Source organism: Xenopus tropicalis, chromosome 7, assembly GCF_000004195.4.
Source record: "Xenopus tropicalis strain Nigerian chromosome 7, UCB_Xtro_10.0, whole genome shotgun sequence".
Classification (NCBI taxonomy): domain Eukaryota; kingdom Metazoa; phylum Chordata; class Amphibia; order Anura; family Pipidae; genus Xenopus; species Xenopus tropicalis.
In genome coordinates this window covers 110,724,596-110,752,428 of record NC_030683.2, presented here as the reverse complement: position 1 = coordinate 110,752,428, position 27,833 = coordinate 110,724,596, and the positions used below count along the sequence as shown (strand labels likewise).

The window sequence follows — 27,833 nt, the reverse complement described above, 5'->3', positions numbered from 1 at the left end:
TGCTTAGGGCACCCATTTGGCCAGCAGCAGCCCTCCCTCCAATTAATGCAGTGAGGGTCAATCATCTCAAGTTTGGACTTGAGATTTTACTGCTCTGCTGGACCCCAGAAAGTATGAGCCATTTAACCCCCCACAATAGACACTTCTTGCCTGTAGTACATCGGTTCCCTAGTGACTAAGGCGTGTGCCGGAGGGCATTAGGACCCTGGGGAGCAGTAGGGGCCCAGCCCTCAGCCTTAGCAGCCCCTCGCCATATAGGGAAGTGCAGGCTGGTGATTCCCCCAGCTATTAGTATTCATGAGCTATTAGTAACGCCCCGGGAGGAGCCCAGGGGAAGGCACAGCAGCAGCCATATTAGCAGCCATATTAGCAGCGACTGACTCCCTGGAAAGTTTGCAGTTTACTTCGCTGTGTGAGTCTGTAGCACCGAGCGCAATGAGTTCCAAGGAGCCCGCATCCGCCCCGGTGGAGAAGTACAAGCTGGTGGTGGTTGGAGGAGGGGGTGTGGGCAAAAGTGCCCTGACTATCCAGTTCATCCAGGTAAGGGGTCTGATTGCTGTGCCCCATTGCTCTGAGCCCCCCTTGCCCTCCCCAGGGGCAATTAGCATGGGGCTCCTGGGTATTATACTGTAGGGTGGGGTCCTGCTTAGCCACACATCGGGCCCATCCCCAGGCGCAAACTTCTCCAACTGTGTTAGGAAAGTTTTGGGAAAGAAGGATTTAAAGGGCAAGTTACACGAACTACAGCGGGATCTATTCTATTGATATCAGATTTATTTAAAAAAATAATGTTTCCAGCTCTTTATATATATATATTGGACATACTTTCAAAGTTATTGATTAGTGCATTTAATTCTTCTGCTACTTCTGCTACTAGTAATAATAGTTACTGTCCCTTTAAATGTGGTTGGTCCTCTAAAGATGGGAACACAGCTTGGCATAGTTCTAAAAGAGCCAGCGTTCCACTAATGTTGTTCAACTACAACTCCCAGGATCCCGATGATGGATGTGTGTGGTTCAGCAACATTTGGGGTTCGCCAGTTCCACATCACTTTCCTGCAACTTGATTTCATGTAACATTTCTGCTCAGCGGACGATGTATTGCTTTACTGTATGTGAAGGCTGCACCCCACCCTAGGCAAGCATTCTTGTTAACCCTTTAACTGCTAAATCAGTGAGTTAAAATGTAACGTTCTGTATATAATTAAATAGGAATTCTAATGTCACTTTGGCTGTGGTGCATCAGATAAGCAGAAATCATCTGGCCCAAAGAGCTTACAACATAATATCAACAGCCAAATATTGGGGGACTTGTCCTAGAAGCTGATATTCTGCACAGAGCTTGATCAGGCTTGCTATTCCTGGGGTGGATATCTTACAGTTTAAGTAATAGTAGTAATATTATTCCCAGATAGGGTTGTTCTTGAGTCCTTGCCCCTGCTCCCCAACTACTGTGTTTGGGACATGAAATGTGCTTTTATGGCTTCAGTTTAAATAAAATGCAAAGCTTGGAGCAAAGGTGGGGTTTATGTATTAACAGACTTTGTCCTGGTCTGTATACCCATGGAAGCCAATCAGCATTTTGTTTTGAGGTTACGTATATATGAAAATATTCAGCTATTGTTCTAAGAATATCCAGGGCAGACAAATCTCATACTAATTGACTTTTTGTTCGCAGTGTGGGTGGGTAGCATTGGAGACTGGCAGGGCCTTGCATCCCATCCACAGAGATTAATGGAATGAAGGTGGATTTTTGTCGGCTGGGTTGTGTTAGGTGAAGGGGGTCATTGATGTCAAGTTTCTATGTGGGCCAAAGTGTCCCAAATCTGGTTACCCTAACTTCATGCAGTGAAGCAACGCCTGTATTAGCAGTGAGCAAAAATCATCTCTGGGAAGGGACTGTGGCTGTGGGATAGCAGGTATAGTAGGGAGAGATGGTGCCTATAGTAGCAGTGGGGGATAATAGCCTCTGAGAAGGGACTGTGGCTGTGGGATAGCAGGTATAGTGGGGAGAGATGGTGCCTATAGTAGTAATGGGGATAATAGCCTCTGGGAAGGGACTGTGGCTGTGGGATAGCAGGTATAGTAGGGAGAGATGGTGCCTATAGTAGTAATGGGGATAATAGCCTCTGGGAAGGGACTGTGGCTGTGGGATAGCAGGTATAGTAGGGAGAGATGGTACCTATAGTAGTAATGGGGGGGATAATAGCCTCTGGGAAGGGACTGTGGCTGTGGGATAGCATGTATAGTAGGGAGAGATGGTGCCTATAGTAGCAGTGGGGGGATAATAGCCTCTGGGAAGGGACTGTGGCTGTGGGATAGCAGGTATAGTAGGAAGAGATGGTGCCTATAGTAGCAATGGGATAATAGCCTCTGGGAAGGGACTGGGGCTGTGGGATAGCAGGTATAGTAGGGAGAGATGGTGCCTATAGTAGCAGTGGGATAATAGCCTCTGGGTAGGGACTGGGGCTGTGGGATAGCAGGTATAGTAGGGAGAGATGGTTCCTATAGTAGCAGTGGGGGATAATAGCCTCTGGGAAGGGACTGGGGCTGTGGGATAGCAGGTATAGTAGGGAGAGATGGTGCCTATAGTAGCAGTGGGGGGATAATGGTCTCTGGGAAGGGACTGTGGCTGTGGGATAGCAGGTATAGTAGGGAGTGAGAGGTCTGTACTGCAAGTGCAAATAGTATATATGGTGCTGGAAAATAGTTCCGATCACAAGGGTCCATAAATGCAGGTAAGTAATACAAGGGAACAGGCATGCTTCTGAAGATTTTAAAAGCACCTCTTTGCCATCACCTTATATTATTTGAATGTTTGTATACATATGTAATCTATTTTTTACTCTTTGCTATTGCAGAACTCCCAGTACCCTTACCAGCCTCTTGACTGACAAAAGTTGTTGGTAGTTTTTGGTGTTGGCGGGCTTTACGTTTCCAGTATCAGAACTGTGTATTTGTGCAAGTTGTAACGTGCTTCTGTGCGTCATTTGTATCCCTAATATGAGTTACTCCATTGGTCTCCAAGAGAAGCACCTGGAATTCTGGGAATTAAGTGAATGCCAACGCTAAAACAAAATCATTTTTTTTAGTTGTCCTAGCCTCACATGCATTTCAGCCCGAATAGTTCTAGGGGCTGTATTGTTAGCTCTCAGCACTGTGTATTGCCAGAGGGCGATCCAGTATCTGTGAAGTTTCGGTTATTTTGCCTTCTCTTGACTGAGGCCCTATCAATCATTTCACCCAAACTTGCACTTCTTTGTGATCAGGTTTCTGTCTCACATACTTCCCAGAATCCCCCGACAGCGTGAAGTGCTTCCCTCAGATTTGTAGCTCAGCCGCAGTTGTACCTAGTTGGTCCCTGCACAATGTACACACACACACACAAGATGCTTTGAGGGCCTGCATTCCAGACCCAGCCTGGGGGATGGATTTTAGTAGACTCTCCAGCCCGGGCTTTGTTTTCCAATAACTGAGGAAAGATTATAAACCAGCTGGAAGTCTGAACTGTTCTTATCTGAGGTGCCCCACCCAGGGCAGATCCCTTACCTCAGGCTGCGTGTCCTTTGAACAGAAGAATGAAACTTTGTGTGACTGCGTTGCTCTCCCAGACTGCTCAAGGCCTTGTGGCACTGAATTACAAAACTTAAGTATATACAGACACAGGAGATTTAATGTTTGTTTTTAGTTTATGTTCAGGAATTTTTGAAAAAGAACAGAAAACAGGCTGGTTACATGAATGGCTGGGTACATTTTTTATGCACCGATCTCTACATTTGATAAAGCTGAAAAAATCTGCTGGGAAAGGGATTATAAACTTTTAGTTAATCAGTGACTTTTGTGCATTTCCAGTGGCTCTGTAACAGCAGTTCTGTTTGGCTTTGCTGTGGACATTCTAGCTATATTTTAAACCAGAGCATTCGGTCTTAAAGTTCACAGGTCCGATCTGAAACCCACGAAAATCAACAGTCATTGTCTGCTTTATGGTTGCAGATCATATAACTTGGTCATTGGTTTCAAATATATTTAAAGCGGCTGTACATGCCCAGATTTGGCCAGGCAGTTCAGTAGCTATGCCTTACCGTCTGGGCATGTATAGCACCTTGGGAGTGAGTGGTATTCATGTCCTAACATACCATCTGTTAAAAAAAAAAAATGCTGATGGCACTTCCAGGCCAATTGGATATTTTGGGAGTGACCTGTTTTTATACTCCTGTCTGGAGGGTGCCTCAAAGTGCATGGTGGAGACGTAACAGGTCAAAAGTGCTGCTTTCAGTAGGTTTCAGTTAGAATCTGTCTAAATGTGACCATAAATGGGCTGCTAAATGTTGGCAACAAACTGAGCTGACAATATATCGACCCATGTATGGGGCCCTCAGATGGACCTGCTGAGAATCGTCCAGATGTCGGTTGGGTAGGTTTAGAAACCTTGTTAAGCGAGGTGCACTTAAGCTGGCCATACACGCACCGATAATATTGTACGAAATCTCTGCTGATATCGGTCGACTCACCGATCAGCCCACTTAAAAGATTTTGATCGGGCGCCATAGAAGGCGCCTGACCAAAATCTGCCTGCAGCGCTGAATCGGCAGAAGGAGGTAGAAATCCTATTGTTTCTACCTCCTTATCTGCCATTTCAGCCCTGAACGGTTTGTGGCTGATTGTATGATCTTTCGTGCGACCATCGGTTGGATAGTTAAGGGGGATTTTTGCACCCAGGGGTATAGTTCTCCTTTAAGAAGCAGTCCTGTCCTGCTTTATGGCTGAGATTTTAACATTTGTGTTAACAGCATTACTGAACCCTTAAGGCAATGGCACGTGGGGCATTTTGTTGTCTTTGGACAAGAGCATTCTGTTGTGAGAAGACTCCGAGTAATGGGCTATGTCACTAGGTATAAATTAGATTCCCAGTAGAAGTAAAAGGGCATTGTTAAATGACTCGGAAGTGACGTTTCTGAGATAACATCGGTAGCAGTCGCCGGTGAGGGGACTCTGACACTCTCTTATTTGACTACAGCTAAGTTCCATACATAGCAGGAGCGCTTTGGGGATTCAACCACAATGAAAGTAAGCAAAAGCAAGGGAGAAAGAAACAAAAACTATAGCAGTTTTATAGTGTTACTAAAATAGGATATTAGAACAAAAAATAGTACAGAATATCTTGGCAGTATAGCGCGTATAGTGCACTGCAATCCCAAAAGAGTGGGTGGCGCTACCCAGAATTTTTGTGAGACTGCGACCGCACCATCTAAATATGCATTGTGGTGGGGGAGTAGTTTTATTTGGAGAATTATTATGCATGGCTTAGCTGCGATACGGATTGTGCAGAGTCCTTCACAACTGTTCGAATACATTGAGAACAGTTATTTGTCACTGGTTTTATAGCATCCAAAATATCCACTTGTTAGGTGTCACCAAGTAACTGGTTCTGTGCCTTACTTGACCAACCACTTATTATTTTCTGATAGATATCTGACTGGTTTCCATAATCCACTGGACACATTCGGAGATTCCTCTGAGTTTGGCCAGGTGCCCATATGGAAATAATGGCAATGACATTTTTTCAGGGATGCTGGGATGGAAAGTCTCTGGGACTGGCTTATGGGAACTGAATTGCAAGCAGACATAATCCCTGTTTTGTTGTTCCTAGTTGAGAAAACACATTTTTTTTATTTATCCAGCCTACTAATTATTTTACATCAAACATCTTTGAAGAATTCAGAGGGCTTCCTCCTCAAAGAAGTACATTTAAAATGCAAATTGTTTTGCTTTAAATGTGGTTTCATGCCATACTGCTTTAATTGCCAGGGTGCCATCACTGCACCCTGTGCCCATATTAACACACAGATGGTAGAATTCATGCATGGCTTTACAAAGCATTCACTTTTAAGTTACTGGATTTAGCCTTGGGACCTGTTTACCCAGCAAGTGAACACCCTACATCAGGGGTCCTCAAACTTTTTAAACAGGGGGCCAGTTCACGGTCCCTCAGACTCTGGGGAGGCTGGACTATAGTTAGTCCTCAAAATACGGCCCGGCTCCCGGCCCCACTGCCTTTCTGCCTCAGCGTGGTTCTTGGCCCCAGCGCGTCACGTCACCGCATCACACCGGCCGAAGCTTATGACTCTGGAACAACGCTGAGGCAGACAGGTAGTAGCCAGTGGTGCCGGGTAAATTACCTTGGGGGGCCATATCCGGGCCGTAGTTTGAGGACCCCTGCCCTACATCATATACAAGATCAAACATTTGGGCGAGTGACTTGGTAGCGTAGCCATATTCTTCTGATATACTTCTTAACCCTTCAACTCCAGCTCACTTGCTGATTTCACTGCTATGACCCACCTCTTTTTAAGTCTGGGGCTCAGTTAATTTGCAGTGCTGGCCTGCACAAGGCCCTGGGGGGTACAAACTGAAAGCTGATTATGTATAGGTTTCAAAAACCTGGTAGAAGTCTTTTTCAGTTTGAATAAGTTTTAAGAAAAATAAATCCTCCTTAGGACCCAGTGAACAGATATGTGCATGTTGCATGGAGGAATGTAGCAGTAGTGCTGTTTGCACAGCTATAAAATTATTTGTCTTCCTCTCCCAGTATGGGCATAGTGACCCAGGGTCACAGCTCCGTGCCTCGGGCTTAGTGAATGAGACCGTATTTCTGATTTTTTTGGTAAAGCCATGGATGGCTCTGGTAGAAGAATGCTTAGTGTAGACCTGAAATTCTGCCCTTTACTGGCTTTATTACTGTGCATTATTTGAATAGGAACTGCAAATAGTTGGTTGCACTTTACAAGCTTTTTTTAAAAAAAAAAAATTTAGTGAAGCTGACTCACTGGCTTTGGCTGCAGTTGCTTGTGACAGCTGGAAATTTAGCAGAAAGTGAGTGCAATTTGGACTATGACCATACTTGGGAAATCTACATGGGACTCTGAGCCACAGGGAGATAAATGTCTTGTCTTCCGGGTCAGTGGCTGTTTCCTCAGACCCGTGTTAATGTCATAGTGGCCATACACAATACAATTATGGTCTTTCCTGCAACCATTGTCCAAAACTTTGTTTTGTACGTTAATATCAGTGCATGTGTGTCCACCTTTAGGGCTGTGACAGACATGCCATCCCGCTGGCTAGAATGTAAATCGCCGTGAGAGAGTCTGCAGCTCCCTGGTTATTGCACATTTGCAGCTACCTTGAATATGGGCTCTTTATGACACACAAAGAAATCAGCCGCCCCACGATAAAACTCCTCAAGCGATGGCGACTAATCTCCTCAAATGCTTTTCCTACCGGCAATGTAAATCACCAGTAGGAAAACGTGCTGCTTCAGCTTTCCAAAGTTGCCTCCTCTCATGTAAATGTAACATAAATACATTTCGATGTGTAACAAAATGCACCATAAAATGCCCACGTGTAAGTCACCGGCTCCAGAATTACATGACTGCTTTTAAAGGGTAAGTTCGCTTTTAAGTAAACATTCTGTATTTTATTGATGGACCATTTCAAACTGGTCTCTAATTTTTTTCCTGAATTATTTACATTGTGCTGCCTGTCAGACAGTGGCCCCAGCCACCAAAAAACAGAGTGAATGACTGTAGCTTAAAGGAACAGTAATACCAAAAAATGAAAGTTCCATTTTTTTAAAGAAATGTAAATATAATGTACTGTTGCCCTTCATTGAAAGACTGCTGTAGTTTTTTATAAACAAGTTGCTGTGTAGCGATAGAAGCAATTAAAATAGGGCTAAATGGCACAGGTTAAATAGCTGATGCTCTGTAGAACACCATTGTATTCTACCTAGCTTAGCTTCTGTGTAAACTGAGCCTTTTCTTCTTTAATTGGCTGCCCCCAAGGCTACACAGCAGCTCATTTATATAAACTATAGTATTGTTTCTGAAGCAAACTCACCAGTACTTTATATTTTAATAACTTTGAAACGCTTTCATTTTTTTGTGTTTACTGTAAATGTTATGGTTATTCTTATTGCTTATCTTTCAGTTCTGGCTGTCTGCTATTCCTGTTTCTTTTTGATTTCCAATCTCCTGCCTGGTTGCTAGGGTAATTAAGCCCTAGCAACTAGATAGCAGTTACATTTCCAGGCTTGACAGCTGCACAAAATGTTAAAAAAAAAAAAAAGAAAAGAACACTAAAAGTGTCTCCCTCAAAAGTGATTGGCACACGTTTAGGGTTTGTTTTCTAGGCACCATCTGCCTCCCATGTACAAGGACCTAAAGCTCTCGCCTAACTGCCATGACATACATCAATATGAGTCACAGAAAAACCACAGCAACATCAATGAACCTCTATGGCAAAGACTCAGGATTGCTGCTATTTACTTTTCTGCGGCTGGGAAGGCTTTCATTAGTGTAAAGGGGAAACAAAGTCGGCTAAAGCAAATCAGTCAGTTAAAAAATAGATCACTTGCGTAATGCAAAGCGGAAGTAACCCCAATATATTTGTGTGACAGAATAAGAAAAGAATTGGTTACTGGACGTATAGCCTGCAGTTTCTCTGTTTCCTATTTTTATACTGTGTCCAATCATTAAAAAATTCAGTTATAAGTGCAGTTTGTTATAGTGCCTCTTCCTCTTGTCTTCAGCATAAGAAAAAAATGGAAGTTTAAGTAATGCTTTCCCGAACCACTAAATAGCTTATAGTACCTCCTGGGTATTATATGCCAGGCCACACTCCTTGCTCTGGGCTAAATAAAATAGGTGACTGCAGCCTAACTAAGGGCTATAGTCATTGCTCTAACTCTGCCAGTGTGCCCACAGGTCAGCTGATAATCGCTCGTTCCCCTACCCCCCCCCCCCCCCCCCCCCCCCCAATAACGGAACCCTGATCATGGTATAGGTATGGGACCTGTTATCCAGAAAAATCTGAATTACAGGAAGGACACTTCCCATAGATTCCATTTGAATCCAATAATTCTAAATGATTTTTTTTATTCTCTGTAATAATAAAACAGAACCTTGTACTTTATCCCAGAACCTTGTACTTTATTCCAAGCAATACAATCCTATTGCGTTTATTTCATGTTTAATTTTTTTTTTTTTTTAGTAGACTGAAAGGAATAATGTCATGGGAAAACATGTTTTTTTCAAAACAAATCAGTTAATAGAGCTTCTCCAGCAGAATCCTGCATTGAAATCCGTATTTATTTTTAATTTTGCAATTTTACATGGGGCTAGCCATGCCCTGCATTTCCCAGGGTTCCACAGCCATGTGACCTGTGCTCTGATAAACTTCAGTCACACTTTACTACTAACGCCCCCCCAGCAGCCGATCAGCAGAACAATGGGAAGGGAGCAAGATAGCAGCTCCCAGTAGGTATCAGAATAGCACTCAATAAGAAATCCAAGTCTGGCTTGGGACTCCTCCAGTTACAAGGGAGTAGGAGAAACAATAGGTTACCTGAAAGCAGTTCTAATGTGTGGTGCTGGCTCCTTCTGAAAGCTCAGACTCAGGCACAATGCACTGAAATGGCGCCTACACACCAATACAGGTATGGGATCCCTTATCTGGAAACCCGTAATCCAGAAAGTTACGAATTATGGGAAGGCCATCTGCCATAGACTCCATTATAAGCTAATAATTGTAATTTTTAAAAATGATTTCTTTTTTCTCTTTTTCCTTGTACTTGATCCCAACTAAGATGTATTTAATCCTTATTGTAGGGAGAACTAACCTATTGGGTCTATTTAATATTTAAATTATTTTTAGCAGACTTAAATTATGGAGATCCAAATTATGGAAAGATCCCTTATCTGGAAAACCCCAGGTCCCGAGCATTCTTTTTAACAGATCCTATTCCTGTATTACAACTAAAAAAATACATTTGTTGGTTCAAGAATAACATTTTAAATGGGAGAGTGAATTATTTGCTATGTAATAAATAAAAAGTACAGATATGGGATCCATTATCCGAAAACCCGTTATCCAGAAAGTTCCACATTTACGGAACGGCCATCTGCCATAGACTCCATTACAAGCAAATCATTTTTAAAAATTTCCTTTTTCTCTGTAATTAGAAAACAGTACCTGTACTTGATCCCAACTAAGATATAATTACCCCTTATTGGGGGCAGAACAGCCCTATTGGGTTTATTTCATGGTTAAATGATTCCCTTTTCTCTGTAATAATAAAACAGTACCTGTACTTGATCCCAACTAAGATATAATTACCCCTTATTGGGGGCAGAACAGCCCTATTGGGTTTATTTCATGGTTAAATGATTCCCTTTTCTCTGTAATAATAAAACAGTACCTGTACTTGATCTCAACTAAGATATAATTAATCCTTATTGGATGCAAAACCATCCTATTGGGTTTATTTAAGATTTAAATGATTTTAAGCAGACCCCAGGTCCCGAGCGTTCTCGATGAGAGGTCCCATACCTGTATAAAATAAAATCATGACAGTATCTCTTTAAGATATGATATCCATATTACAGAAAGACCCCTTATCCAGAAAACCTTAGGTCATAAACAATCACTTAACAGCTAATTTTTAAAGAACAGAAAATTAATAATATTTTTACTATGTGTGATATTAGGCATTATTCTTTTCAGAGCAGTAAAAACACTCAGATATTAATATGGATATGGACCTGTTATCTAGAATGCTTGGGACCTGGAGCTTTCTGGATAAGGGATCTTTCTGTTATATGGCTCTTCATGCTTTAAATCGATCAAAAAATAATTTAAACATTGAATAAACCCAATAGGCTTGTTTTGCCTCCAGTAAGGATTAATTATATCTTAATTTCATTAAAATAGAGTCTATGGGAGATGGCATTCCTGTAATTCAGAGCTTTCTGGATAATGGGTTTGATTAACAGATCCTATACCTGTTGAAAATATATTAAAAGAATTCTGTGCAATGTATTAGAACTGTAATATGATTTTCGAACGGTGTGTGGGCTCCAAATGATGGCTTCAATGCCATCTGCCATTAAAATCAATGGAAAAAGACCTGGGGTTTTCTGCATAATCTGTAATTTGGATCTCCATACCTTAATTCAAATACAAGGCACTGTTTTATTATTACAGAGAATTACAGATATATTTTTTTAAAATTAGAATTATTTCCTTTAAACAGGCTCTATAGGAGATAGCCTTTCCTCCTTGTTAATTTGGAGCTTTATGGATAAGGGATCCCATGCCTGTACTACTTAAATGTCTGTTCTAAAACTAAAGGTTCTAAACTAATATCTCTACCATTACATAGGGATAAAAGAATTCTTCTGCCACATGACTTTTTTTTATCCTTATTTCTTCATCCTGGATATGTTTCCAGCCACAAGGAACGTACTGCTCCCAGTCCCTTTGAATTCGCCAGCCCAGTATATTGTTTCCTCTGCTATTTTTGTTTCTCCGGGCCACAGGCTTGGACTAAGAACGATGTGGCCAGAAAGTTTTCTATAGAGGTAGTGAACAGTCTGTGTGTACAGCCCACCATGTCCCCCTGTAACAAGGTGGCGCTGCTAGAGGAACCAAGAGCTTCATGATCATTGCAGAGGTGTGTATGGAAATTACTAATTCCAGAATGGTTTTTGGCTTTTCCACTGGCTGGTACTGCTGAAGGCAAATAGAAATAGTAACTGGAATGTTCTAAATTGGTCCACCTGTCTCCTTCTTTTAAAGGGAAAACTCTTTTCTTGTACCTGGATTCACTGTATAATGTTAACTGGCTTAAAAAATATATATATTCTCCACTAAAAACCTTTTAATTTACATGCTGATGGGAGCGTAAAGTTTTGACATGGTTTTTCTTGGGACCCACATCATCAAGTTATGGCTTTTGGTAAAAGGTCTTGTCTGGTAGGGTTGCCACCTTTTGACTTCGGCAAAAACCGAACATCGGGTGGGATAATGACATCAGGGGCGGAGCAGTGACATATGAGGGTAGGGTGATGACATTCAGGGGTTGTGTCTTGGTGGGCAGGGCCATGACATCAGAGGTGGCTATTTGCCAGAATATTGTTTAGGCGAATGCCAGACGAGGCGTAGTTTGGATATTTTTGGCAAACGGAAAAGCAATTGCAGAAAATACCACCCTACGCCTCCTACATGTGCCTGCACCTGAATGAATGGAATATGCTTGGGTGCAGGCACATGTAGCTGAAATAAGCATAAAAATGCGAGACTTTAAAACACTCTCGTTTTTATGTGTATTTCCGCTACATGTGCCTGCACCCTAGCGTATTCTATTCATTCGGGTGCAGGCACAAGTAGGAGGCGTAGGGTGGAATTTTCGGCAAGCGTTTTTCCGCTTGTCGAAAATATCCGCCCTACACCTCGTTTAGGTTTCACAAGGCTGAAACCTGTACATACAACTGAGACCTAAACAACCCTAAGAAAAAGCAAACTGTTTGGGTCAAAACAGGTGGCAACCCTATTGGCTGATGATTGGATAATAGGTGCCAATCCTTTTAATTAGACAATTAGGACGCAGGAGCATAGAACCATGGTACCTGTGTGACACAAGCACAACTTAGGTCATTTGGCTCCAGAATCTCCCATGTCCCATATCTACAGTACTTTCACTGCCCATGTCCCACAAAGAAATAGCCCCCCAGTCACCCTGCATCCTGGTCTAGCATTAAAAATGTGCTGTAGTGCAGCTAGAAATTACATTTAATAGATTGCACAGGACTACTGTTCTATCTCCTGCAATCAGCAGCTCTTTGCTACCCAAGTGCCAATTTACCAACATGGCTGCTGGGTAGAACACTGGTACATCAGGTTTTGGCATGCTAGCTCCTAGCTATGTTTAATGGCTACAAGTATTAATCCTCCCTTTTGCCGTGCCATTGTGTGTGTGGCATGCCTATTGTTGTGTGTTTATACAAGCCCATTTCCCAGGGCGCTTACAGTAGGGGACAATGAGGGCAGGGACATCCGAATGCTGACTAGATGAGATTCTATTTCCGTGGGTGGCCCTGCTTCCCTGCCCGTTTGGTCACTGTGAGTAAAGTGAGATGACTCGGGGTTGTGTGTAGCCGGAAATATGACACACTCCTTGGTATTCCAAGGTCCAAGGCCTGCTATTTCTGGCAACTAAGATTTATGGGCTGTGCAAATAGCAGGATGTTTGTGTTGGATAAGAGACAGAGATATCGGCTTCTGTGGAACCACAGACATTTTGCTCAGGTGTGCAGGTTAATGCCCAAGCCTTATTTATTTGCCCAAGATTAAAGTGCATTATCCTATAGTCTTGTTATATTGTGTCAGCTTCTGGTCTGTCCAATAAATGACAAATTAAACAGTCAGTCATTGCAATTCCAGAGCTGTACTTCCACAGCAACTGTTAATCTGTGCCCTTTAGCCCTGTAGCCCAATTTTATCACAAGTAGCTGCCTCGTGGCCAGCATAGTAACGATTATGCAAAATGCACCAGTGCTGGGTAACCATACCTAATATTTACATGCATTTAAAACCTAATTTTGATAATACATGCCCTTTAAGGCAATAAGATAGTACAAGATATGGGATCCCTTATCCGGAAACTCATTATCCAGAAAGCTCCGAATTACGGAAAGGCCATCTCCCATAGACTCCATTTTAATCAAATAATTCAGATTTTTAAGATTGATTTCCTTTTTCTCTATAATAATAAAACAGTACCTGTACTTGATCCCAACTAAGATATAATTACCCCTTATTGGGGGCAGAACAGCCCTATTGGGTTTATTTCATGGTTAAATGATTCCCTTTTCTCTGTAATAATAAAACAGTACCTGTACTTGATCCCAACTAAGATATAATTGCCCCTTATTGGGGGCAGAACAATCCTATTGGGTTTATTTAATGGTTAAATGATTCCCTTTTCTCTGTAATAAGGGCTCTGGTACACGGGGAGATTAGTCGCCCGTGGCAAAACTCCCTGCTCGCGGGCGACTAATCTCCCCGAGTTGCCTTCCCCCGAACATGTAAGTTGCGGGCGGGATGGCAGAAGCGGCAGCGCGATTTCTCGCAAATCGCCGAAAAAGACTCGCGAGGCTTTTTCGGCGATTTCCTGAAATCGCCCCGCCGCGTCTGCCATCCCGCCGGCAACTTACATGTTCGCCGGTGGGATGGCGGGGGGAAGGCAACTCGGGGAGATTAGTCGCCCGCGAACAGGGAGTTTTGCCGCGGGCGACTAATCTCCCCGTGTACCAGAGCCCTAATAAAACAGTACCTGTACTTGATCCCAACTAAGATATAATTACCCCTTATTGGGGGCAGAACAGCCCTATTGGGTTTATTTAATGGTTAAATGATTCCCTTTTCTCTGTAATAATAAAACAGCACCTGTACTTGATCCCAACTAAGATATAATTACCCCTTATTGGGGGCAGAACAGCCCTATTGGGTTTATTTAATAGCTAAATGATTCCCTTTTCTCTGTAATAATAAAACAGTATCCCAACTAAGATATAATTAAGTTATTAGGGACCATTGATTAATGGTTTATTGATTTTTTTAGTAGACTTAAGGTATGGAGATCCAAATTACGGAAAGAACCCTTATCCGGAATACCCTTGGTCCCGAGCATTCTGGATAACTGGTCCTATACCTGTACACAATTGAAAGGGCAATATACTTAACAGTAAAAATGAACTTCAAGTATGCTGTAGGTCAGTGGTATTTTAAGGCAATGTGTGATTAGCCTTCATTTTAATTTTTTGTTTGAGTTTTTTGGTTTTTTTTGTTTGCAACTATCAGGCTTGGAATATTATCGTCTATTTGATTGTTAGGACTTAATTACCCAGCAGCCATGTAGTAATTTAAAGCTTTCTTAAAGGAGATGGAAAGGCTAAGTCACTTGGGGGTGTCAAAATGTTAGGCACCCCCAAGTGACTTAGATCGCTTACCTTGTACCCCGGGCTGGTGCCCCTGTTAGGAGAAAAAAGCACCAGCCCGGGGTAGCTGTAGTGAGAGATTCCTTCTTCCTTTTTCTTTTTCCGGCGAAATCCGTGGACCGGCGCATGTGCAGTAGAGTGAAAAGACGACTTTCTTGTTTAAGTTCCACTATTCACTCTACTGCGCATGCGCGCACAAGCGAATAGGAAGTAGGAATCGCTTCCTTCCAACCCGGGCTGGTGCTGTTCTCTCCGTACAGGGGCACCAGCCTGGGGTAAAAGGTAAGCGATCTAAGTCACTTGGGGGTGCCTAACATTTTGGCACCCCCAAGTGACTTAGCCTTTCCTTCTCCTTTTAAGGTGGCCATACATGTTCAGATTTCAACCTTCTTCCGACAAAAGTTTTCATATGGTACGTTTAAATGCAACAATCTAAAACTAAACATTCCTACAAAAGTGACTTCCTGGAAATGCACAGATTGTATCGTAATCTGACCGAAATTTTTTGACCTGTCTGATCTTTTAAACGACCAATCGCCATGATATGAAAATTATCGGGAAGGTACTTCAGAGTCCATCCACTGTCCGAAAATCGTAAGAAACTATGTTTCACGTGATTATATTGGTGTATGTATGGCCAACTTTAGGCTGATGTAACACAGGGCTTATTCTCAGGCTGCAGATAAACTCAGGCTGAAAATTAGCCCCAATACTGGCATTATCCTTCTTCTTTGCTTGCCCCCAGAACCACTGAATCGGCCTGAGTGTGGGCACACACGGTGAATATCGGCTGTGAAATTTAAAGTCTCCTGTTTCTTTGCAGCTATTGGCCACGTGTGCTTACAGCCGGGCCCATTCAGTGGTTCTGGATGCATGCAAAGAAAAAGGCTAATACCAGAATAGGTAACTGCCTTAGAAAAGGTCAATTGATAACATGTTAATTTAATTTAAAAGTGGTTGTCCTTTTTACATAATGATTTTGAGCAGGTACTATCCATCATCTTATCCTATTGGACTGCCGTTTGCCTTACAGGACTGATTTCATCTGCTGCTGCCATCCTTGGTGGGTGGATAGGGCACTGAAAGATAGGGATTTAAGGGGGCTATTGCACTTTCCCCTTTTCTACCATATGGGTTTTGCTGAATAAACAGTACAGTGCATTTGGACAGACCATGATCAGTAGGTTTATGGGCAAGTGGCCTATTACCACCCTTCTTTTACTCATGCTTAAAAGTATTGCCATTTGATTTTGTCCTCAGAAGCCCTGGGCAATATCCGTGCATGGTGTGTGTTTAGCCAGGCATTGTAAAGCAGCTATGAATCCCCTCCTGTGCTGTTCCATGAAGTGAAACGAAACGTGTTGCGCTTTGTGGCTGACCTGTTTCTGCAAATCATTAACCTTGTGCCTGCAGGACTGTGTGTGTGAAAGGAAACCTCACACTGAAATGGAACTTTCTCTTGTCTTGTACATATCTGTGTTTCACTTGCACAAACATTCTACTCAGTACGTGTGTGTGTGTGTATGTGTGTGTATATATATATAATAAAATGACTGGGGAAATTAATATTAAACTTTATTGGCTGCTTTAGGGAAAGTTAGGTTTTAAAAATGTTTTTGAATATTTAGGTTTTTTGTTTTATTTGCTTAATGGAACTATTAAGAAGCAAATGTGATTTTCTGTTTTATCCCCTTCTATTGTGTTATAATCTAATATTAATTTTAAAATGTAAGCTTAGGACTACTTGGGTCCCTGCTTCAGGCATGGTATATCAATCCAGACACTATTGTGGCCTGGAAAGCTGAGGGTAAGACCAGACAAACCAAATCAAAACAGAAGAAACCCACAATCCTTCATGATGGTGCTGTGGATAATGTATATTAATATAACATCCTTATATTTTAGAATAGGGGGTATAAGTCACCAGGGAGTTTAATGATCATATAAAAGCACAGAACTCCAAGGTGATGTATAATACAGGTATCGGACCCCTTATCCGGAAACCCGTTATCCAGAAAGCTCCGAATTACGGAAAGCCTGTCTCCCATAGACTCCATTTTAATCAAATAATTCAGAATTTTAAAACTGATTTCCTTTTTCTATGTAGAAATAAAACAGTACCTTGTAATTGATCCCAACTAAGATACAAATAATCCTTATTGGATGCAAAACAATCCTATTGGGTTTAATTAATGTTTTATTGATTTTTTTAGTAGACTAAAGGTATTGAGATCCAAATTATGGAAAGACCCCTTATCCAGAATGCCCTTGGTCCCGAGCATTCTGGATAATGGGTCCTATACCTGTATACTCAAATTACAAAAGGTGGTACGTTATTTACTATAATACACAAATTTGAGTGAGTCATGTGACAGAAATATTCAGGGCTTTAGGGTATATTAGTGTATTATAATACATATCTGTTGTAAATTATAAAGCTATTATAAGATACTAAGGAGTTCCATGACTATATAAAGGCACAGAGCCAATGGCCAATGCTTTTATACAGGTCATGGAACTCCAAGGTGAGTTCTAATTTCCTTATAATTTACAATAGTTGTAACATGTTGTTTTTTTTTTTGTTTGTTTGTTTAATATTCTCAAGTCACAAATGACATCACTAAGCACAAATTTTAACTGATGACATCACTAACAACTATTTATAAGGAAATATTTTTCAGGATATTCATGGTCCTTGGTTTTTAGAAATACATGCAGCTTTGTACCACCTCGTATTTTAAAGTTATAGAGAATGGGGGGGGCTGAGTGACAAATGCTTACATCGTATTTGATCTGTCAGTGAGTGCAGAATGGTCGCACGCGTACATGACCAAAGTGCATTCTGATTGGTGGAGCTGTAACCTTATTATAAAGTAATGGGGTCTTGACTGGTGGTGACTGACTTGAAAAAGAGTCTGAATTCACTGGTGTAGAGTGACTAAATGGCAATTATTTAGGGCCCCCAATTGACGTGACTCCTTTAATTAAAGTGCTGTATTAATTTTTATAAACTTAAAATTATAATATACCCAGTTAACGCCCTAAGGCAACGCAAACCTTCCTTATCTATAGCTACTATGAGCTTGTCTATTCTAGTTTGGCAGCCCAAGAAAGAGGGTGAATTAATGTCCTAGGGAACGTGTTCCTTCCTGTCCAACATATATTTTCCTGTTAAGGGGAGGGTTCATGGGTACAGTCTCCTGTTATCAGAGATCTCTCGCAGTATTTTAGAATGATTACACGGATCTTCAATGTGGGAATCAACAGCTGAAATAACAGTTCCCAGCCAAAAATTCTGGCTGCTTTAAGTGGACAGTCATGAGTATAATTATCCTTATTGGCTAATTTAAAGACATCCTTGATTTGGTCAGACGGTTGCCCGATCATATGGGCATGGGTGGCACTTTGTCGCCCTGTCTGACAAATCTGCCCTTCCCCAGTCAGTGTTGCACTCTGACTGTCAAACTGAAAAAATTATTTTACAGTTCCTGCCCTCTTGTCGCATTGATGGGGTATTATTAATATCTATTTATAAAGTGCCAATATATTCCGCAGCGCTGTACAATAAGTGGGTTTAATACATTGGACGTACAGAGTAACATATAAAGCAATCAATAACCAATACAAGAGGTGAAGAGAGCCCTGCCCAATTGGCAAAAGCTGAATTGAGACAAGGTTTAGTAATACATTGGCGGAGTGCACAGCCAAATATCCATCTCTTTGGCCCACAGGCTTAACGGTTAGATTGCCTAAAAGTGATTGCCTTTTATAAGAGCTGATCTGTGCAATAGCCCCTTTGGGGAGTGGTACAGCAGCAAGAGCCATCGCTTGTTGCTGTGCCACCTCGGTTAGTTTTGTTGGTGGGTTGGCGTTCAACTTCAGATCATTGAGTTATTTGAGTATCTATGTGCTTAGAGCTGGTCTGCCTTCCTATCATAGCTATTAATTGCTCCTCAGTGGAGTAAGTGATCTTTGGTGGTGTAACATCTAGGGAGAAAGAGCCCAAGTATATTTGACACAAGTTATACAAGCAGTATAAATGGCTTCTGATAAAATTGGCCATTCTTTGCGTGCTTGCCTGATAGGGATTATAAGAACCAATGGGGAAGGGACTGAAAGAACAACATGCCAGCACTGTATAAATGCATATATATAATAAGCACTCATAGCTTTCCCCTATATATGGATCTAGTCCATTATTATTGCTCTTGAACATTTATTGTAACATTCTACTAATGCCTTGTATGCTCTCTCTCACAGTCTTATTTTGTTTCGGATTATGACCCAACCATTGAAGATTCTTATACAAAAATTTGTTCCATCGATGGAAAGCAAACAAGGCTCGACAGTAAGTATTTAATCTGCATTCTTCACGCAGTTATTTCAGCTCAACTATTTATATTTCTTAAAGGTGTATAATTTTAGGGATGAGACTAGTAGTAGTAGTGCATACTGGTAGTTTACCTTAGGAACACCTTGGGTGGTAAGGCACTAATCGGACACAAATGGGCCAATATATTGTGTTATTTTTTGTGAGTGCTACAGATGTACCGAAAATAAATATAATGATGTCTTCCTATTAAACAATTAGTAAACATAAACAAAAATTATTGCCTGAATTCCATATGTGTTGTGCTCAACGTAGCTGAGCAGCAGCTCTTGACACCCCACTACAAATGAATACATTTGACTACACAAAGCATTAACATTTCCCTGACTGTTAGGAAAATGTTGATGATAAATGGGAAAATGAGAGCTTGTAAAAATCTTTCTGTAATCCCCAGTTGTAACTTTCCAATATAGTTGATAGCAGGAGTGTTACTCCCAGTTCCCTCAGCAACTGAAGATTATAAAGTGCTGGAAGTTGTAGCACCTTTGACATGACATAGTTTATATTTTAATAACCACAATATATTTATTTTGTAGACAGTAGTAATATATTAATTTTAAATAAATCATGGGTCACCAACCTGACTCCCAGAATAAAATAGTCAATTAACACATGCCATTGTGCAGATTAGGTGTATTACGGTAAGGAACTGAGCTGTGCAGAGGTGAGATGCTCTAGAATTTCCATCCTGGGCAAGGAACAGAGATAACATTCCTGGGAGTGGAGGTGAGGTCTTGTGCTTGGGTTTCAGTGCAGGGGCAGAGCCCAGGGGGGAAATATTCGGAATGCCTGGAATGTGACACAATGATCTCCTTTGCCAAAGAAAGCAGATACAGTACACCCCCCCAACGCTGAGTGCTTGAAGTCACCTTAGAAATTGGGGCCACAGAATTCAAGAGAATGAGTGTAACTGAGGGTATTTGTCTTTCTGTTACATTACCTCAGCCACTACCCTGTGAGCCACGAGCCATGAGCCATTCCTCATCCGGCCGCTCTGTATACACTGGATAGTTGTTTTTTCTGCTGAATATGCTGCATATTTGGCATTCCAAGTGGAGCATGCATGGGAACTTATATCTTGTAGTAGGGACGCCACAGCCCCCAGCCGGCATTGGCACATACGCCACCTGCTGGCAGGAAGGAATCGGAAAACATTGTAAAGTTGGATTAGAGGACCCCCCTCGCTGATTTGTTCCAGCCTGAGTATTACAGCTGGCTAACAAGCACCAGCCATCACCTCCCACTTGAATGGCCTAGTGCAGTGCTGTCCAACTTCTACGGTGCCGAGGGCCGGAATTTCTCTAGCATACATGGTGGATAGCAGAGCAACCCCCAGTACATAATTACACACCTTTGGGACCATTTATTGGCTATTTCCAACTGCTAACAAACTCCCACAACAAACCCCTGCCAGGTTCACCTCCCACAAGCAGCATAGGGCAAGCCTTCCCTATGCTGCCTCTGTGTGCCATGCTCTGCCTTCCCTATGCTGCCTCTGTTTGCCATGCTCTGCCTGCCCTACCCTGCCTGTGTGTGCCATACCCTCCCTGCCCTATGCTGGCTGTATGTGCCATACTCTGCCTACAGTACCTATGTCTGAGGTGTGAAGAAGTGAACAATGTGGGTGATTACAGCCTGAGCCTGAGGTGTGAACAATGCAGGGGGTGAACTATGCAGGTATTAAAAGGTGTGAAAAACACAGGGGATTACATTTTTAAACAATACAGAGGGATTACAGCCTGAATCTGAGGTGAGAACCATGCAGGGGGCCAGTTAATCTCAGTACTGATACCATTTAAAGCTTACTCAAAGGTAAGCCATCAAAGCAGCCAGACAGGTGGGGGGCCACACAGAGGGGGGTCGCGGGCCACATGCGGCCCGCGGGCCGCCAGTTGGACAGCACTGGCCTAGTGCATTTCAGTTCTGGGAGACTTTGGCCCTTAAAGGGTAACTATGACTTCCGGACCAAAAATTAAGAGCCCCACACAACAAGGGAACCCCTAATATACACATCACTGTAATCTGTTCCTTCCAAAAGTATGAATAAATACCATTTTTATATGCTGAAATCCAGCTGCAAAACAATTCTTCTCTTTCTGCATCAGCTCTGGCGGGAAAGGCCTCACATAAAATAGGGTGCTTTCCCCCACCCACAGCACAATTTTCTCAGACTAACACTGACTTTTCTCTCAGAGGTGGGTAGCATTGTGGGGGACCTGCAATGACAGTGATAAATGCCAAGGCCCAGTGTTTAACTTCACTCACAGTCACTCTGAGAGATTGGATGCAATCGCTTTGCTTTTCTAAAAAGTTTCCTCACAAACAGGAAGCTGACTTTTTGCATTTCCCGTGTGTATTATCAACCAACAAGGTTGTATTTATAGGTGATGTGGGGATGCTGTTTGACAAGTTGTGGTCAAAGATTTTGCCTGATAACAGAAAAAAATAATTCTGAGCGCTTCCGCAATATACATTCAGTAAACAAGTTATTTGTAACGGAAATGGCTACTAAACCCATTACATCTGTCCCGTGCTAATCCTACCACTGCTCCACTGACTGCAAGTAGCATTGGAGCTGCATGTCCTGCTGCCAAAATGTGATTGGTAGGGTCCCATGTAGCGAGGCAAGATATTAACACACTATTGTTTTCATCAACAGTTTTGGACACAGCAGGCCAAGAAGAGTTTGGGGCAATGAGGGAACAGTACATGCGAACAGGAGAGGGTTTCCTTTTGATCTTCGCAATCAATGACAGAGGAAGGTAAGCTGAGGCTATAAACCGGCAGTATGTAAAATTAGATGTATGGGACCACAAACACATTGTAAAATGAGAGAAAATATAAAATTGGGGTATGTTTAATTAAAGTTTCACTGTAAGTAAGCTTTGGGATTACTGCTGCCCCTGCTGGCTCCTGTTGGTAGTGCATGTGTAAAGAAATCTGCACTCTGGAAATATCTGAGGGCCCATTATGATTGAAAGCGCTAGAATGGACTCAATAATGTTGTGCAGTTTGTTCCACACTGATCATTACTTTTATTATTACCACTCTAGCTGCTAAATGCTCCTGTACAGGGTCCTGTGACCTGCTTTTGTACTGTGGTGTTGAAGGTGTAGTTCTACCGGTAGATTGGTGTACTTTTCCCATTTACAGCACCCCTGAGCCACAGAGTGGTGTATTTCCCAATCAGACATTGCTCACCATCATGGGCTGCTGCCTTCTGGTGCACAATGTAGAGAAACACTTGGCAGAGTAAATGCCAGTGCCCAATTAGCCTTAGTTATTATGTTGTCCAACCAGTGTTGGGAGATTTGAGGTGTCAGCATTGACACCCCAAATTGCTAAATTGCTTCCCCTTAAAATATATGTAATACTGCTTCTGTGGCACTTAATATGATTTCTAAACTTTTTCTCTTTTCCTCTCTCAGCTTTAATGAAATGAGCAAGTTTCACACGCAGATTCTTCGCGTCAAGGACAGAGACGAGTTTCCCATGATTCTGGTTGGCAATAAAGCAGATCTGGATCTGCAGAGGCAGGTGAGACGCTTACATACGAGGATAAGGAAGAATTTATACAGCGTGTGGGATGTTCTTATATGAAAGCATTTATTAGTAAGCCTAAGGACCATAGCGCACTGCACGTTTTGCTGACCACACGATTTCTTGCAAATTAATGCAGGCAGCAACATGCACAGCGTACCATGGCCCTAAGCTGAAAATCTCTTCTGCTAAGGTACCTTGTTGGTGAGGGCATGGTGCATCTGCAGTTGAGCAAGTAAAGAGGAGCCGCCACTGATCCTTTTAAAGGAAAATTATACCCCCAGAATTAATACCTAACCAACAAATAATTTATATAAGTGACCTAGTAAAGAATCCAATATATATATATTCTCAGTAAATATTGCCCTTTTACATCCTTTGCCTCGAGCGACCATTTTTTGATGGGCTGTGTGCTCCCTCAGAGATCAGCTGACAGGAAATAATGCAGCTCTAACTGTAACAGGAAGTAGTGTGGGAGTAAAAGACATACCTCTGTCCATTAATTGGCTGATGGGGCCTAGCATGTATGTGTGCCTTGGCTTGTTTGTGTGCACTGTGAATCCTATGATCTCAGGGGGCGGCTCTTAATTCTTAAAATGGCAATTTTCTATTTGGGATTACCCAATAGCACATACTAGTAGAAAAGTATATTTTATAAAAATTGATTATTTAGATGAAGCAGGCTTTTACATATGAGATGTTTTCATGTTATATATTTTTATAGAGACCTACATTGTTCAGGGTTATAGTTTTCCTTTAATGATTGGAATAGCATTTCATCATTGTGTATAGCTGGTTGTACAGTATCGCTACAAACAGCCCATTGAATACTTACGGGTTGTCCAATAGTGATGCGTCTGACCATAACCCATCCTCTCCGAACCTGGGCATTGACATTGCAGGTAGGTTGGGCAATGGGTAGATTTTTGGCCCGCAACCTGACCTGCAAATTTTGGACTAATCTACACATCACCATTGTCCAAGGCCGAAGCAGAACATTCCAGACCACTGAATTTTTGGAATGCATAAATACATAACATCCAAATCTACTAATGTGACTAAAAATAACACATCATCATAAAGTATTTTAAGCAGTTAATGTGGACATTGTTTGATGATGTGGTCAGGTCAAGCCGGAATACTGTACTTATTTGAGGAATCTTCTTATGTCACTTCTCAATTCTAGTTGTTAGTTCCCTGTTCAGAACCCATAAAAGAGAACCATCGGGTGGGAAAAACGTATATTTTGAGTCATTCTTTTGTTTGAAAAATTAACCCTATTTATAAGCAGGTTTTATTTTCACTTCAACTTCTAATACCTGTGCAGATAAGTATATGTGCCTAGGCAATTCTGCACAGAGAGCCTTGTAATATATGGGAATAATAACAAAGGATTCTGGGTTAAGCTGAATCCAAAAAAAGTGAGTTTGGTGCATCCCTAATTTGCAATTAACAGCAGTACCTGCCCAGGGACTCCGGTAAGTGGTTATAATGACTGGGGGTGCCTAATATTTTGGCTCCCCTCAGTGATTATACTTTTCCTGCTTCTTATAAAATATATTCTAATAAATAACTTACATTACACATGTATTTTGAACTCCAGCTCGCAACCCCAGTATATTTTTGAAAGAAGCTTGGTGTCTGTAAGAAGACATTTTGGTAACTACAAATGATCCAGTTATGTTCCTGCTACATACTGAACAACAGGTCTATGGGATCTCTCTGTTGCTTAATTTCTGTTTTTTGCCTTTCATAGGTGACCAAAGAGGAAGCTCTTAGCTTTGCACGGGAAAATCACATTCCCTATATGGAGGCTTCTGCTAAAATTCGACTAAATGTGGATGAGTCTTTCCATGAACTAGTCAGAGCGATCAGGTAATATTTCCTTTTTTTCCGGTGTTTTGTAGAAGCCTCTGTACTAGAGGTAATTTGCGGCTCTGTATCAGACCCATGTGCTGGGATCATTAACATCCAGAATACTTCTTGTGCTTTAAATCATACTAGTGTTAATGCATCATCAGTTTTAATTCATTTTCAATGCATTATCTCTGGATTGATTGTACAGGTATGGGACCTATTATCCAGAATGCTTGGGACCTGGGATTTTTTTGGATAAGGAATATTTCCGTAATTTGGATCACCATAACTTAAATCTGTAAAAAATCATGTAAATATTGAATAAACCCAATAGGATTGTTCTGCCTCCAATAATGATTCATTATATCTTAGTTGGGATCAAGTACAAGATTTTATTTTTTGTTTTATTATTACAGGGAAAATCATTTTTAAAAATTCAAATTATTTGCTTATAATGGAGTCAGTCTATGGGAGATGGCCTTTCCGTAATTCGGAACTTTCTGGATAACGGGTTTCCAGATAAGGGAACCCATACCTGTATTGTCTTGCTTCAAAACGTTTCCCTTCTTGCGAGTATGAAAGGCCATCTAATGGCTCCAGAATTCCAGCTTAGCTCTGTATCACTTTAGCACAAATATGAGTCCCTCTCTGCCCTGTCTAAAAAAAAAAATGGGTCTCTGTTGCCATTTTCACTGCTACATTCTAAGCCAAAGCAATTTGTACATTCCTTGTGTCAAAACCACACATTATGTGGAAAATGTCCACTGTTTGTGTAAGGTGTCGGCTTTCGACCCCAATATTGTGAAAGAGGCTTCAAGCTGGGGCAGTTTGCACTGAAGGAGTTAACAGTGTGAAGCCTCAGCCGAAGTGCAGACGGTGACACATCTTTAATCGTAAACAGCAGCACTGGGAAGTGGGGGATTGGGAGCCATAACATAGGGCTGATTCTTCACAGCGATTGTAACATTTACTATATAAAATGTTTCTAATACAGATATGGATATACAGATATTCTGGGGACAAACGACCGAATTAGCCTAAATTCCCTGATATCGCCCACCCGTAGGTGGGGATATCGGGAGAAGATCCGCTCGCTCGGCGACCTCACCAGGCGAGCGGATTGTTACGTGTATGGCCACCTTTATGCTTTTCAGGTGTGGTTTTGTCAAATGGGACTAAAGATGCTAATATAGCTGGCTATGGAAAAAGCTTCAATGAAAGAAATCTGTAAAGAAGGAAAAAAACATTTTTGTATTTATCCACACAGCACCTACTTTTAGAAAGGGTTACTGTAACATATGTTGAATTCATTCTGCTCTCCAAACCATAGGAATAATGTCTATTTCAAGATGATTCCTAGACATAGCAGTGACCTCACACAGGGATGAATCATACCTGCAGCCAATTAAAAGACTCTACTTTTAAGACGTGGCACTTATGAAGCGTCTGGCCTTCAGTCACTGATTCCTGTGGCCCTATGGGATTAAGGAGTGTCTGCACTCAGTCATATACGTTTTTCCATGTATTCCCTTTAATACAGAATTTCCTTCAGGTGTTGTATTTACAGTCAATTCTTTTGGATCTGCCTGTGGCACAAGGCATGTTTAAAAGTTAGAGATTTCCACGCTATTTCTCTTAAAGCGGCCATACACATAGCAATTACGTTTTGCTCCTGCAACCATTGGTCATTTCCCCCACTGCCGTTCAGGGCTGAATCGTCACATATTGAAGGAGAAACAATAGGAATTCTATTTCCATCTGCCGATTCATCCCTTAACGTAGATTTTGCTCAAAATCTTTTAACCCGCCCGATTGATGAGATGACCAATATCCTTTGCGACATTGGTCGCCTCGTTGATCCTCCATACACGCACCGAATATCATACGAAACAAGGTTTTGCCCGATGCTATCTGTGCGTGTATGGCCAGCTTTAAGGGTAGTGGCACACAGGGCATTTTAACCACCTCTGCTATGTGGTAGAGAATAGCCTTTGTCCAGCTGTCACTGCTCCTAATACAGGTAAATGATCTGTTATCTGGATACTCATTATGTAGAAAGTTTGAATTATGGGATGACTATCTCCCATAGACTCCATAATAAGCAACCCTAAGCCTAGGTTTGGGAGCGCCCATGGAAAGTGCCCCCACATCTGCCCATTTATAACCTCTAATCAGAAAAGGCACACACCAAATCCCGGCTTCTCATGCAGAATTAGGACATCAGACTGCCCGGGACAGGTGGGCAAAGAGGTACGTGCTCCCCCGCCCCCCCCCCCCACCACCATCACCATTTCACCATAGGCACGTGCCTCTCCTGGCTAACCCTAGTCTGGCCCTGATTATAAGCAAATCATTTTTTTTTAAAAGTGATTTCTTTTTCCCCTGTAAAAATAAAACAGTAGCACGTACATGATGGTTACTAAGCTGCATAAATCCATATTGGTGGCAAAAAAATCTTATTGGGTTTATTTAATGTTTGAATGATTTTTAGCAGATTTAAAGCCTGGTGATCCAAATTACAGATTATATTAATATCCCTTATCCAGAATCCCAAGTCCCGAGCATTTTAAAAATTAGGTCCTAATCCTGTACAACTATTGCTACATTTAATGCTACTAGTAAGCATTACATTTATTAAACTTTCATTTTTTATGAACACTGGATTATAACTAGCTGTAATATCCGTACAGGATGCCTTTAACAACTCCTAATTTTGCTTTATTAGGAAATTTCAAGAGCTGGAGTGCCCTCCCACCCCAGCAGTCAACCCGAAGAAAAAGGAATCCAAAAGCTGCCCTTGTGTCATCCTGTAACTCCACATTGAGGGGAAATGCTGAGGGTCGGCACAGGAATACCAGGGGAGGGGGTCTGGACAACTCAAGGAATACAAGGCATTGCTCCTGCAGCCAAGCTCTACATCAGCGGTCCACTTCAGCCAACGCATCACGGCAAACCCAGAGTCTACATCAAAGTGGCAACTTCTTTATTCTCGCCATCACGCAGCAGTCACACCTGCTGGCCCAGCCAATGGAGCTGATGGGCGCCTCCTGAGGACTGAACAGCCCCTCCCCCATGTGTATCAAGGGGTGGAGCTCTATGCGCTACTAAAGAGAAGAGGCAGTTTGCACACACTCCCTTCCGTTGTGCTGATGCTTTTATGTTTCTCTATACTGGGATCTGCATGTAAATATATATTCTGTATATATATTTTA

At 41.8% G+C, this 27,833-nt stretch overlaps 1 protein-coding gene across 1 annotated transcript; it reads left to right on the top strand.

Moving 5' to 3' along the window:
• Positions 1–395: 395 nt before the first annotated feature.
• rras (RAS related) lies at positions 396–27,833 on the top strand. Its single transcript, NM_001114248.1, has 6 exons — positions 396–540; positions 19,095–19,182; positions 21,884–21,986; positions 22,653–22,761; positions 24,521–24,639; positions 27,347–27,833. Exons 1-6 carry the CDS (start codon positions 436–438, stop codon positions 27,432–27,434), a joined length of 612 nt encoding a protein of 203 aa, NP_001107720.1. The 5' UTR covers positions 396–435; the 3' UTR covers positions 27,435–27,833.

What these genes read in the sequence shown, in the direction of transcription:
- rras (NM_001114248.1), top strand. Translation starts at nt 436, where the DNA reads ATGAGTTCCAAGGAGCCCGCATCCGCCCCGGTGGAGAAGTACAAGCTG. An exon ending in GCAATCAATGACAGAGGAAG is followed by an intron (nt 21,987 to 22,652) that starts GTAAGCTGAGGC and finishes TTCCTCTCTCAG; the next exon opens with CTTTAATGAAATGAGCAAGT. An exon ending in ATCTGGATCTGCAGAGGCAG is followed by an intron (nt 22,762 to 24,520) that starts GTGAGACGCTTA and finishes TGCCTTTCATAG; the next exon opens with GTGACCAAAGAGGAAGCTCT.